At 34.8% G+C, this 13,952-nt stretch overlaps 2 protein-coding genes across 3 annotated transcripts; one reads left to right on the top strand and one right to left on the bottom strand.

Annotated features, from left to right (window-relative positions):
* Positions 1-1,359: 1,359 nt before the first annotated feature.
* Positions 1,360-7,455, bottom strand: LOC116173886 (diphosphomevalonate decarboxylase). Of its 2 annotated transcripts, none has more exons than XM_031491612.1 (7): positions 7,288-7,455; positions 7,171-7,241; positions 7,002-7,116; positions 6,732-6,949; positions 1,831-2,226; positions 1,625-1,783; positions 1,360-1,573 (listed from the first exon to the last, which is right to left on the bottom strand). In XM_031491612.1, exons 1-7 carry the CDS (start codon positions 7,337-7,339, stop codon positions 1,424-1,426), a joined length of 1,161 nt encoding a protein of 386 aa, XP_031347472.1. In that variant the 5' UTR covers positions 7,340-7,455; the 3' UTR covers positions 1,360-1,423. The 2 variants fall into 2 exon arrangements, with proteins under 2 accessions (XP_031347472.1, XP_031347473.1); XM_031491613.1 differs by having other exon boundaries at positions 7,166-7,241; positions 7,288-7,304.
* Positions 7,456-10,804: 3,349 nt separating this feature from the next.
* Positions 10,805-12,188, top strand: LOC116173106. The gene is made up of 3 exons (XM_031490392.1): positions 10,805-11,370; positions 11,420-11,528; positions 11,577-12,188. Exons 1-3 carry the CDS (start codon positions 11,018-11,020, stop codon positions 11,745-11,747), a joined length of 633 nt encoding a protein of 210 aa, XP_031346252.1. The 5' UTR covers positions 10,805-11,017; the 3' UTR covers positions 11,748-12,188.
* Positions 12,189-13,952: the final 1,764 nt, after the last annotated feature.

Raw genomic sequence — 13,952 nt, forward strand, 5'->3', positions numbered from 1 at the left:
AAGGTATAGCCGAGTTGAATCCCGTCATGCTTTAGAGCTGACAACGCTGTAACGTTTCGACTCATCCCAACGCGCCCCATTTTCTCGAATACAAGATCTGCTCTCCTTCATTATGAAGCAGTATAAAACGCCATATACCAACAATTTTGTAAATTTGACCAACAAACATCTTTAAAACCGAGAGCGACCATTTGTTACACGTAGCTGGGAGCAAAAAAATAATGCTACTGACGCCAAAAACTGTAACAAAGCACCCGTTTTCGTATATGATTTCACTTTTGGCATTTAAACATAGCCCATCATAGGCGGTTGTGTTTAAAATGTGCATGTTTTGGAGGCCAATGTCGATGAGCGCACGCAACTCCATTGGTCGCACCAGTTCGGGTTCCGCACTACTTAAGTAGAATTATATGTTTCAATAATTTTCGGTTTCAGTTGTTTTCAAAACAAAAAACAAGTACATTATTATTTTCCGTAAACATACCTATTCATTGGGTTTAAATGCAACTTCTTTTTCTGCCGTCCTTTTCTTCAGCAGTAGTTTCAACTATTGCTTTCTTCGCACTCTGTACTGTTTTTGATTTGATTATCTTTCTTTTCGGTATTAGTCACTCTAAACTATTTTATGTAACATGAATCTCAGTTGTGGAGACATACCCCTATACTGTTAGGCAGCACACCTTGCATCGGAAAGAATCACACTACTATTGAGATGTCCGATTTCAAATTTTAAGCTACGGGCACCGTAGTTTGCTGTTTTTGCATTTTGTTCATCTCATAAAGGTTCATGGTAAAATGTAGCGTGGCTTATTTGCTTTCTGCATTCAGTCAGGGCAGTTGAATTTGTTTTAATTCTATAATTCAATTTTCGTGTTTGCGCTGCATATAACAAAAAGTTATTTGCTTAGTTGTAATTTTTCGCTATAGTGCGAATTATATCTGGGTTGGCGTGTTTAAAGTAAAGTACATTTTCACAATTTTGTCATTTTTCTTGCTTGTATACCATACCATACAACTATTAGGCGTACACTGTAGTAGAGCGATACCATTGTGATGTTTTTTATGTACATGCAATTTATCAATGTACAGGTTGTTTTGTTTTGCCTAAATTTAACTGTAAATGTGTTTTTGTACTAAATTGATTATGTCACATTTATCTCGTTTAATTTGTTTAACTGCATTTGACTTGATATCTGATTTTTATTGTACGATTTGAGATGTTTAATTTATGCATTTCTCTTACATTTTGTTGCCATAGTTGATTTATTTTTTGTATTTGTGTGCGTTATGCCAGGTTCTATTATCAAATGAAGGTCCGTCCTGGCCTTTTTTGTCTTGGTGAAATGAGGGCAAGGTAAGAATAACTCCAACCACATTTATTAAGCCCATATTCCCAATAAATACATAAAAACAAATATATACCTCAATTTAACCGTTTCGGGTTTCCACAATCGTTAAGCAAATGCTCATTGTCATCATTAAGAACTCGAGCCCCTTCGCCTACATCTGTGTAAATTATATACTTGATCGAACCCGGTTTTTGTTTAGGAATATCAATCTTTACTTTGAGTTCCTGTCAAAACACCTTCTTAACAATGGATCTCGGATTCGACTAATAACTTACATCTGATAAAGATCCAGGGTTTATGGGTAAGCCCTTGAAGTATTCCACACGTTCAGTATCTGAAGGGAACACATATTGAATTAGCGCCACAACTTCGGGTACGTCCTCTTCTAACAAGTATAAACACGCGTTTGGTCCAGCGTCAAAAGTGTATGCAACCTACAAAAACAGATTGCCAACATTAGAAATTCATTGTCTCTTCTGACCTTAGTTGTACCACGCAGCTCATTATAAGCATGGATTAATTCAATAATCCTCCTAGAGACCTCATTAACATACGAAAGTGGCGGATATGTATCCGAGCAAATGGCATGGAATTGATTCGAGTCTTTCATGGTAATTTCAGCAAAAGCTTTAAAGTCCTTTTCTTTTATCGCCCTAATTATACCTTCAACTCTGTCTTTAACCACATGGTCGACACGGTACTTTAGCAATGACGATGTGGCGATGCTCCGCCTCATACCATCTGTTGAACTGCACTTTTTGCGGCTACTATTCACTACCAAAGTGAGGATCCGCATTTCTGGCCAATGCGAAACTCCAGCAATTTGCGTAGCAAACGAATCGGAACCGTCATCCGACTTTCCGACGTGCCATTGGACCTTAAATACAAATATTTGTGTTAAGAGTCTCCATGCATTCTGGATGATAATATTTACTTTTCAGGTTTGTTGATTACATAAAGTTAGAATTTATAGACCTACATATAATTAAATCAAATGTCCACAAACTGAGATTAGTGGATGCCCATGTTTCGAAACCTCGTCCTACTATTCACATTCAAGAGGTTTCCCAGTGATTCTCAAAAAATCTGAACAGCGTCGCAAAGAAAAAGTCCTAATAAGATCCATCAAAGTCTTCGAAAATGTTAGATGAAACTTTCATCCTATAGTCAAGAATGTCACAGGAATATTAGTTCACTCTGCAGGTAAGTACTATGGAGCAATTGTTTAGAAGCATCAATCCCAACAACTTCGTAACCAGTAAGTAAGTAGTAATCCTACATGGGAGACCGAAAAATGAAAGCGAGAAGAGACGTGGCAAATACTTCGAGTTTATGCATCACTTGTTCTTCTATTTGAGAAGCAAAGCTATAAGAATGTTAATGGGAATAAATCTTGGATTTGAGAATTGTTCCATTATACGCTTAATGACATCACAACGAAAAATACCTGTTTTTTAATTTGTGGTCAGTGTAATTATTTATAACACGAATAGTAGCGCGTAATCGACGTAAGAAAATGTCGGCGAGTTGTTGTGAAAGTGCGCTAGAATATGAATGATAAATTGTGATCTTTATTTGTAATTCGAAAATTAAGTTAATTGCGTGCTCTCGAGTTCTTAAGAAAAATGCCTTTCAGGTAGGATAGGATTAAGGGGTTATATTTTCAAGCCTCAGAAACGGCAGGATAACCTCAATTCACTTTCAAATTAGTACAATTTCACTTAGAAACCTGATAGAATAACTTTATGTTTACAAACCGCTCCCAGTTACACTCGACATTCGTAAATTGCACCAAGGCGAAGATTGTGCACTACTTGGTTTCTTCGGGCATTGTTTTGCAAAGTGTCCAGCTTCATGACAATTAAAACACTTTCATATAACTACGTATGACTACTGTCAAATTTGCAAAATATTCCGAGATCTCTTTCTCGAAGCCGGTATTCATCAGGAAACGCCCTCTTTGGTACCTCTTAATAATAGAATTTTTTTAAATAATAATAATAATAATAGCTATTTTGTTAAGTATAAATTACATACTATTCCTATATTTGTTTAATGTGTGGTTTTCTTTTTAAAATTAATTACTGTTATTTATAAAATTATAAAATTTAGGACTCTACAAAACTTGACCAGACGAGCGACGTACAGACACAGACACTATCGTTACTTGATTTTAAACCGTACGATTAGTTAACCAGGCTAGACCTGAGTTCTGACAAGAAACACCGACCATAATAATAATAAAACTAATGTCTTATTGGACAGTACATAGAATATATACAAAAAAAATAGAGAACAAAATGGTGGCAGCATACAATGGGGTACATGACCACACATCTGCTCTTCCACTTAACCCCTCTAAATTTCAATTAACTAACAAAGTGGAATGAAACTATACAGATATCAATCCGGTTGTTCTAGTTTTGAAAAAAGGAGGTATATGTAGCTTAGATAGTGTTCTTTGCAATGGTTACAAATCCATTAAGGATCTTAATCAAAGATTTACGACTTGTCCTAATCTAATAAAAAGTCCTTATGCAAACATAAATGACGAGAGCGTATTTTCCTCCTAATAGTTAACGCTGTCCCACTCTCTTCACGAAACGCTTTTTAATGCTTTCGCATTGTCAACATTAGAAATTGTATTGCATACCTTCATAAATAAAACCTACCAGCATGCGTTAACAGTAATTTTGAAACCGGTATTAGTTTTAGTTTCATTCAAGGTGCCTAGATATGATATTTCATTTAAGTGCTTTCATAAATAAGAAAGATGCCATTGCCCATGCGCAAAACCAAATTTTCAAACTGGTGTTAATTTTGGTTGTATTCCAAGTGCCTATGTATAAAATTTCATTTAAATATCTTCATAAATAAAAAAGTTAGCATTGCACATGCGTTAAACCAAATTTTGGACACTGCGCATGCGCAAAACCAAAAAATATGGGTATGCACGGAATCCTTGGACCAAGCCCTTTCAAATGGCCCTATATGGCCAAAATCGGTTCAGTGGTTTAGAAGGAGTACGTGTGACAGACAGACGGACGGACGCCAAAGTGCAGCCAATAGCGATTTTTCGCTTTGAGGAAAATACGCTAAAACATTTTATCAAAATTGCGATTTAAAAACAAAAGCCATTTAATACGGTATTGAAAACGAGAAAGGCGGAAGAGTGTAGATAATGTATTCATCACTATTACCATTTTTTAGGACGTAGTCCGAATGGCCCTACGAAAAAACAACGAAATTATAGCCAGTTTATAAAAACAGCAAGAGACAATAAAAAACACAAATATTGTCAGGTACAAGAACAGTGAAACATGTTCGCAGAACCAAGAACCAAGTTTTTCATTATGTGAAACTGACAGCTTGCCATAATTTCCAATTATTTTTTTATTGGAATAAAATGTTATCAAACTTGAAGGTTGAATTAAACTTAAATAAGTTTACAGTCACTAATCTGTGCCAACATGTGTGGGATAACCCACAGTAGAATACCGATCATGCGCACTGCACTTCAGTTCATACCAGACGCATTTGAAATTATTAGTGGTGTTGTGTTTAACAAACGTGTTTTAAAATTGAATTTGTACTTGGGAACAAAATCACACCGGTCACATTTTAAATCCTTGGTGATCTTATATGTTAATAAATAGATTCACATTCATCATTCGTTGCATAGTAACACTAGTCACATTTTAAATTTTTCGTAGTCTCGTGTGTTAGAATGCTATTGCGGATCTGCGGTGTTCCGTCAAGGGTAGTGAGAATCTACAAAGGGTGTTGTTTTTTCGGGGGTTATTTTTCGTTGTCTATTCATGAATTTTTCTGTGCACCGCTGGTGGATTATACAATAAGAAATCAATTTCTGTTTTGTAATAAAAAAAATACGGTGTAAACACTTTTTCTGGTGTATAAACGCATAAACGAACGCACCTCGTATAGGAAGCTTTAGATTTAGACTGTTTTTACATTAATTTATTACTTAAAATATTATTAGATAATGAATATTGACATGTGACGGTTTGCAGCACAAGAATTATTATATGTTCAGCTCATTGTTTGATGTTTGTTATGGGTTGCATAATTACACTCTGCACATTTTCAATTCTTGGGAGTCTTTGTGTCATAACAGATGTCTCTTAAAATGGAATCTGTTATTGGTTGCATAGTCACAATGAAAGCATTTGATCAAAACTTCATTCGACCATACCTGATCACTAGTAACAGAGATATGATATATTTTGAGGACAGCGTTTTGAAATAGGGTTGCTCACCAAGAGAAATTGGGAAGTCTGGACGAGACACATCCGCTGGTAGGGACAAAACTTCATATGCGAATATCTTTTGAGAACGGAGTGTCGGAAGGCGGTACTCACAAAGGGAAAATGATAGGTCTTCCTGAGACGCATCCAACGGTACAACATTCGACTGGACCGGATTACTAGCAACGGAGATATGATATACTATGGAGAGCAAAGGGTAGTAACAGAGTAGTCACAAGTGAAGATCAAAGTTTTTTGCTAGGTGCATGTGTGCAAATTTGAATTTGAATATCTCGACTCTCGACAACAATGTGGTGACCTAATGAAGTCGTATGTTTTGAATAACCTTTGATGTATTGAATTTCAATTTACACATAGATTACATTGAAAAATTCCCCTCCTGAAAATCGAATGCAATTCTTCATATCTTGTTTACTTAAATGCATGGATGAGATACGATAACTATGTGTAAATATTACTTGTGTGTTTTAATATAGGGGATTATCACAAGTTTATTTTACCGCGGCGACTATATCAACAATGTCTTTTTACAGCAATTTAGGCCTGGAAAAAAATGTGTCAATCAATGTGTTATTAATTCCACTATTAAGCAAGTAGCGAAGGAATTTTTGTATCACTTATTTTTTCAACTTAGAATATTACCTTGTCAAAAAGTAAGTAATAGGTACAGGAGACACAATTTTTATTTTCACATCTAAATTGGCGCAAAAACAATGAAAAATTGTTAATACAACTGCCACTTGTTTCGCGGTAATGTGATATAGACTACAGTAATATAGTAATATAGACCAAAAGCTCGAGGCCCATGGCCACCAATCAATTTTACTTCACATTTTTATAAAAGAAATCCACTAACATGCAATTTGTGAAATTCTTCCATGTGGGGCCAAAGAGGAATTGAGTACTATTTTGGGTGGTCACAAGCTCACTGCCTACATTGTATGAATAATATTAAATCTATTGACATAGCATACAAGGTCATGTTTAATCTAACTCGCACAATAATTATTCCTATTCATTACGATTTATGAGATTAAACTGAATGTTTCATAAAAGATAACTTGCGTTAGTTACAAACTCTGAACTTTGTACCTACCCATCCCCCATAGATGCTCCTACAAGCGCTTCCGGACCCTCTCCGTGCGATGGCTGTGATATCACCTTCTACCCCGTAAAGCTGTGCAATTGCGTAAACGAAGCATGCGTATCCTGCAGCCGATGACGCCAAGCCAGCCGCCGTAGGAAAATTGTTTTCTGAGCACACGTGTATGTTCCAATTAACAACATCGGTATTCTTTCGTGCTCGTTGCTTCACTGTTACAGTCGAGATAAAATCTAATTGTTATGCAGATTTTGTTTTACGTACGTTCTTTCATACAATGCTGTAACCTCGGATTTTCAAAACTCTCCTCCTTGCCGTTTAACCAGATTTTGTTCTCTTTAAAAGTGGGACTCGCCATAACTGTAGTTTTCGCACGCATCTAATAATTACAGTTAATAACTGATGTTTCTCGAAACTAAAGGAGATACCTTACATATTCCACATTAAGGGTTGCACTGATTGAATCATTCAGGGGTAGAATTAGTTCCTCATTTCGTTTGCCCCCTGCACAATTTAATTACAGTTGACAAAATTACCCGATTGTACTTACAATACTTAATCACCGCTATATTTACAGGAGCAACACACGTAATTACACTCATTTCTTTTGTAATTGTTAAACGGTAAAATAGCAAAATGTGAATGTTTTAAAAATCTAGCCAGCGTTACGATTTAATTAAAATCAAATTAGGTTACGTTTTCGTGTACAGTTAGTACACGATCATATACGAACGCGAACGAAATGAATCATATACAGGCTGTCCCATCAATGGTCACAAATGTTAGAAGAATCTGGTAAAAATTAAATTTTTATTTTAATTATTTATTTCATTTTTAAAACAAGGTAAAAGGAAGTTATTAATAGCGAGATACTTATGCACTAATCATGCGCCACAGAATGAAACTTTGGTCTAAACTCGTTTTTATGAAAAATACTTTCGAAAGTGGAAAGTTTACGGCCAGTTGCACAAAAAAATCCAGGATTATTGTTTAATCCGGCATTAAGACATTTGATTGGCTTTATATTGCAGTAGGCAGCCAATCAAATGTCAAAATTCTTGTTTAAACTCAGATTTGACAAATAATCCAGGATTTTGATTATAATTCGCTTTCCTGCAACCGGCCGTTAAAAAAATAAAAATTCAAAAGAACAAGCAGGTACACATTTTCCTGCTTCTGAAGTTTGGCGCTTTGTAATTATGTTGATTGCGTACAAAGAATATCTCAGCCACGGCCTGATAAGCCCATAAAACAAAAACAAGGGCAGCAGAGGACGCCATTGGGACGCAGATATTGGAACGAGGACATTGGAACGCGGACATTGGGACACAGATCCTATGGCTAGGACGAGACGTTATACTTAAGTAGCAAGCAATTTTACCCCTGATGGATATATACATATTTCTTTTAGGAGGACAAAAAATAGACCATAAAGTATAAGAATTGTATTTGCAATATGCCGACATAGAACATATTTTAAATATACAGTATAATATTTATTAAGAAGTAGACAAAATCTCTTTTGAAGGGGGCCTAATTTAATGCATCCAAAATAACTGCTTAAAACAATAAAGTTCGGGTTGGCATATTAATTAATTCGAATATTGTTACTTTGGCTTCACAGAAAATAAATCTTTTACAGGCACTATACCAATTGACAATATCAACTTTTTCTTTAGTTGAATACATTCGCACACGAATGGAAATAACGATACGAAAGCCAAAGCAAATGGCAGATCTTTATTTGTTTTAAGATGTTACTTTGGTTGCATTAAATTAGGCTAGGGCCGGGAAAAAATATCGGTAAGCACGAGATCCTTACCCCATCTCTTTCAAAATATTGGAATGAAAACAATAATAGCTATTTGTTATAAAAGACGATAAAGGGATATTTTAACCATCGAGTGAAAGATGTTAATTGACGAACGGCGCAGCCCCGATAGTGAGTTAACTTTCACGAGATGGTTCGTTTCTCTTTATCGTCGTGTATAATACAAATCTTTATGTTATAGAAGAAGCCATATAAATCATTGTAAAGCTTATGCCAATTCTGAATTTAATTTAGACATCAAAAATAGCAAACTTAGGTTCTGCCGTCGCGGTCGTTTCCATAGCAACAACCTGGTCATATGTTCTGAACGTCAGTTTATATCGTGCTTCGCGTCGCATTTGAAATAAAAGTGACACATACATATATGCCATTACTCATTAGAATGCACAATCACCTGTTTCACTATATCGATCCTTACGGTTTATCAGTCATTGAATAAGCACCTTAAAGAAGTATAACTACATAGGAAAACCTGAAATTGGTGTAAGGTGTGTTGCATACACTGCAAAGTGGTTAATTACCACAAAAATTGAAGGATATTTGGCCTCGGGCGGTAAATAATGACTATTTTAAACAGGGAAACCAGTTATACTTAGGTGACCTTTGTTTTCCTTGTTTATCAAAGTTGAACAGTGTTGTCATATTTTTCATTGTTATATCGAAAAGTAGCTTTATTTTATTTTATGTTTTTGCACCGAGTATTTCGGTACCTAGTCCGTTTTATTGAAGCGAATGTAATTAGTAATTTGCATCAATTCTTTTTATTATCTATGTAGTTTGTTGCATAATTACATAATACATAATAACATTGAAATTGAATTATTTATTATTGATGTTAGTGATCTTCCTTTTATACGTCACGTTTGACTTAAGATCCTTCGAAATCCATTTTAAAGTTTTGTGCAATTTGGAGGTTATGTGAAAATAGTGCAGATACAAAAGTCGTTGATTTTTTATTCTCTATAACTTTTATATTGAACATTTTAGCCTAAAATTAGTAGTTTTGCCACAAATTGCAAAACACTACTTTCCACCCCTTTCAACCCCCGGGATTTCATTCGCGGAAATTATATTGAACATTTTAGCCTAAACTTAGTAGTTTTGCCACAAATTAAAAAACACTACTTTCCACCCCTTTCAACCCCCGGGATTTCATTCGCGGAAAAATTCAGCTGTTTTAATTATTTTTCCCTAATGTCTAATCATTTCACCTGCATGAAAAACCCGGTTCGAACCGGTAACTAATTTTTTTTGTCAAAAAATGTTATATAGCCTGGACCATTGAATAAGGTGCTTATTCAATGGTTATACTTCTTTAAGGTGCTTATTCAATGGTACCACCCTACCTAATTAGTAATTACTTATAATGAAAGTCCACATTCTAACATTAAATCTGAAATTGATTACAGAGATCATTAATGCGCCTAAAATTACCAGATCCTTATATGGAGCTAGGTAAAGTTTGATTATTTATTATGTAAAGATAATGGTCCTTAGAACATTTCTTGTTGTTTTCGTAAACTACATTTTTTACTTTATTTATTGTTCCTTAAGATCTTACATTTCAGATTGATCCTCCCTTACATAATATTGTTATTGGCAATTGACATTGAATAAAAGCTTATTAAATTTTTTAATCTAGTTTATTCAAACTCACAGCGCTTGCCAAAAATCTGGCAACGTTGGAATTTTAAAGAAGTAAAGAAATCTGCAAAGTCGGTAACTAGCTTTAAATTTGTGGTTCACTTTCCCCCACAACAGAGGGACGACAGAATCCTGGGCAGATTTTCTTATTTCATCAGTTAACACGAGAGTTACACTTCTTATTCAATGTCAAAGTCTAAAGTGGAACCAAAGCAAATAAAAGAATACTTCTTTGGTGGAACCATTCCAGCATCTTTATCTCTGCGTACACACCACAATAATCATCGTTGAGTATGGTTGGTTGCCTAGCTATTCGAAAGGCAAGAAACTGATATTTTGCTTCCACAACCACCTGTTTAATTGAACAAGCAGTAATAAATAGTCGCTGAGTTTATTAATTATCTTCTCTTTACGGCTTTGATTTACTATTTCTAAAATTTTCAATCTAAATGATGAAGTTATATTAGGGTAAACTAAAAATGTTACCAAAATAAGAACGACCTTCACAATTTTTGGAAGGGATAAATAAGGTTGATTGATAAATACACGGCACAGATGTACGTTTGTATTCCATCCTTATCTACACTACACGTTGATGTGAGATAGAGATAAGCGAATTCGGCCTTGAGGTGGTTTCGTTTTCGGCAGTCTCGTTTTGACATTTCTTGTACGGATTCCTCCCGTAATTGACGCTATTTATTTATATCGATGATAAGGTGTGAAGTTTTTTGTTTGTGTTTTCCAGTTTCGGAAGGTTAAAAGTACGTAAATTGGATCCGTGAATGAATGCATCGTTTGCGGAAAGATGACCGAGTTATTAGTTTCGCGAGGTGATACCTTTCCGAGATCGTTTTTAGATACATATCGTACAAGTAATAAAAGTGCCAGAGCGGACGAACTTTATGACTTAAAAAGTAGCAAAAGTGACGAGTTAGTGCTACAAACGACCGATGTGCCGATGGTCGGCGAAATTTGCCACGGTCATTCGGAGAATCTTCTCGATTCCGCCGGTTGTATGTCCCCGACGGAAGGTAACTTTTTAGATAAGCCTGATGTTATGACATTACCCCATCGGCATAGACGACGAGTGCCCGTATATGATAAGGTCGATCCAGAAGATAGCATTAGAGATATAGTTAGTGAAAATGATTTTTATCGGTGAGCACTCGTAGATTATCATCGCTGATTACGATAAGAAGTCTTTCAGGTTTGTACTTTTTAAGAAACATTACGATAAGTATTTACATCTTGCGCAAAAGTATGAGGAAGCTAGAAATATTGCTTACTATTTGGAGGAAAAGTATCATGAAGTGAAGGTAATAATTTCGAAATTGAAATGGTCGGTCATTTAACTCGCATTGTAGATGGAAAGGGACGATCTTCTTCAGCAAAGGGAAAATTTAGCAAAACGGTTAGAATCAAACGAATCCCTTGTGAAAGAGAAAGAAGATGAGGTGTTCGTTCAGCTTGAAAGAGTTGTCTATTTAGAAGAACAATGTGATAAGGTAATTGAGAATTTTATTCATGCATTTTGACCACTGCAAATACTTATATTATTAAATCAGAACGTCCACTTTAACAAACCATGTCATTCATACTTCCAGACCAGAGTAGTGATCCATTTCACAGTTAACAGAAAGAAAATTTGATTGGTCACAGTTTGTACAATGGAAGTTGACACATCCTGTATGCAAGTTGTATAGAGATTTTAAATGTTTACATCAACTGAGTCGTTAAGAAAATCAACTTACATTAGAATAGATTGTATATTATTTGGAAAAAAGGTACCTAATCAGTAATCAGTTCAATGTGAATAAAGATTATGTATGGGCTGCATTAATTTGTTTTTAATTTTTTCTGTCTGACGTAAGTAGGGAAAACCAGAAAGTACATTGTTGTAATATTTAAATAAGATGCATTTTCCCATAGAGCAGCTTGTTTATAATGAGGTTGCATTAAGTTGCAACAAGGCTCGAAGGTCCTACTCTGAGTGAGTGGGTACAAACTGCAATAAAATTAAAATAGAAAAATACAGGGTCACCATAGTATCCGATTGACGATTAGGTTGGTGAAGGCATGTGAGGGGGTCTTATTCTTATTTTGCAGTTTAAAAATGAACAATAGTCAGATAATTAGGAGACAGGATTCAGTTGTTTCTTTAGGTACAGGACATTGGTCAGCGTTGTTTAAATTGTTGGCTCACCACCAATGGCGGCAAAGTTGTCCCTTTTTGTGATTAAAAAAAACGCATTTCAAATTTTTGAAAAATTTTAGCGCCGTCTAAAGGCACTTTTTATCTCGAGATTCTGAATTTGTTGTCAGAATTTCTACAGGATACTACTTTTTATTTCTTATGGCGTCCATTCTATTGGATTTTTACTGAATCAGAGGACAAAAAGAGAAATTCCGAGAGAAATTCCTTTGAATGCGTTGCCATCATAGCCATGTTGATTCAGAAAGATCTAGTTATCCGTGGAGGGTTTGTTGAGAAATGAATGAAAATTGATTTTGAAATTCATCTTGTATTTATGTAAAAGTCTCGGTAAAAGTATACAAGGTGTCTCATTTTTGACAAGTTAATCGAGTATCGCCAGGATTGTTAGTGCTATCAAAGAATTAATGTAGAAAATCATAATTTGAAAATATTCGCTCGATAAGCGATACGGGAGGAAACAAAAAAATGTCAATTTCAAAATGATCCTATATTTTCTTCGAGATTTTATTAAATAAAAGAGATATGGGGTCAGGTAAAAAAGTTATCTGATCTAACCTTTTTTTTTTAAATGGAACACCCTGTTTATGTTAATCTAAAAAGATAGCAAATAAATACTATATACCTAACACTAAAAGCATTCAATATTCCAAAAGATTAAAAAAAGATTTTTTTTAATTCAACATTCTTTTAGAAATTTTATTTGTATTTTGTATCATTTGTTCATTTTTTGTACCTTTTAATGTTTTATTTGAATCTTTTGAAAAGAGAATTTAATATGATTTCTTTTTAGATTAATATATACACAGTGTTCAATTAAAAAATGAGGATAGTGATAACTGTTTTACTCTCGGTTTTACCTGATCTCCTATATTTGTTTTGAAAACGGCAGATTATTCAGCAATCATTATAAATCCTAACTTTTATAATATTGTAATTTTTCTACGAAAATATACAGTCATTTTAAAATTGGTATTTTTTTTATTTTCCGCGATATCTTAAGCGAGTATATATTTTTAAATTTTGATTTTACTACAGTACAACTTCGATAATCCGGACACATATCGTTCCAAGCAGCGCCGGATTAGCGAGGTGTCCGGATAGCTGGATTAATATTTCAATACATAGTTTTATTTTACTATACAACTATGTACTAGCTGTTTTCTAGGTATAAATAAATCATTGTACCCTAATTACAAAGAAAATTATGTTTATATTTCAAATTATAATATGTATACATAATAAGTATGTATGTACGTATGTATAAACAAATATGCATGTATGTACATACATACAGGGTGATTCCTATAGTACCTGCCACCGTTTGGGAGCGTGTAGGTGGTGCGTAGGGGAGTATTTTGATATAGGACACTTGGGGTCGGAAATCTAAAATAAGGGTGCCAGAGCCAAATTTACCTTCTGGAATTTCGCGCCTGTAGGTAGGCAACCCAACCGGCCGGCGGTGCACACGGGCGCTAGTGGGCTGCGAAATAGGAGGAGGTCGGTGTAAACAAACAAACTTTTCGAA

Source organism: Photinus pyralis, unplaced genomic scaffold (genome assembly GCF_008802855.1).
Source record: "Photinus pyralis isolate 1611_PpyrPB1 unplaced genomic scaffold, Ppyr1.3 Ppyr1.4_LG6, whole genome shotgun sequence".
In the NCBI taxonomy this organism is placed as follows: Eukaryota; Metazoa; Arthropoda; class Insecta; order Coleoptera; family Lampyridae; genus Photinus; species Photinus pyralis.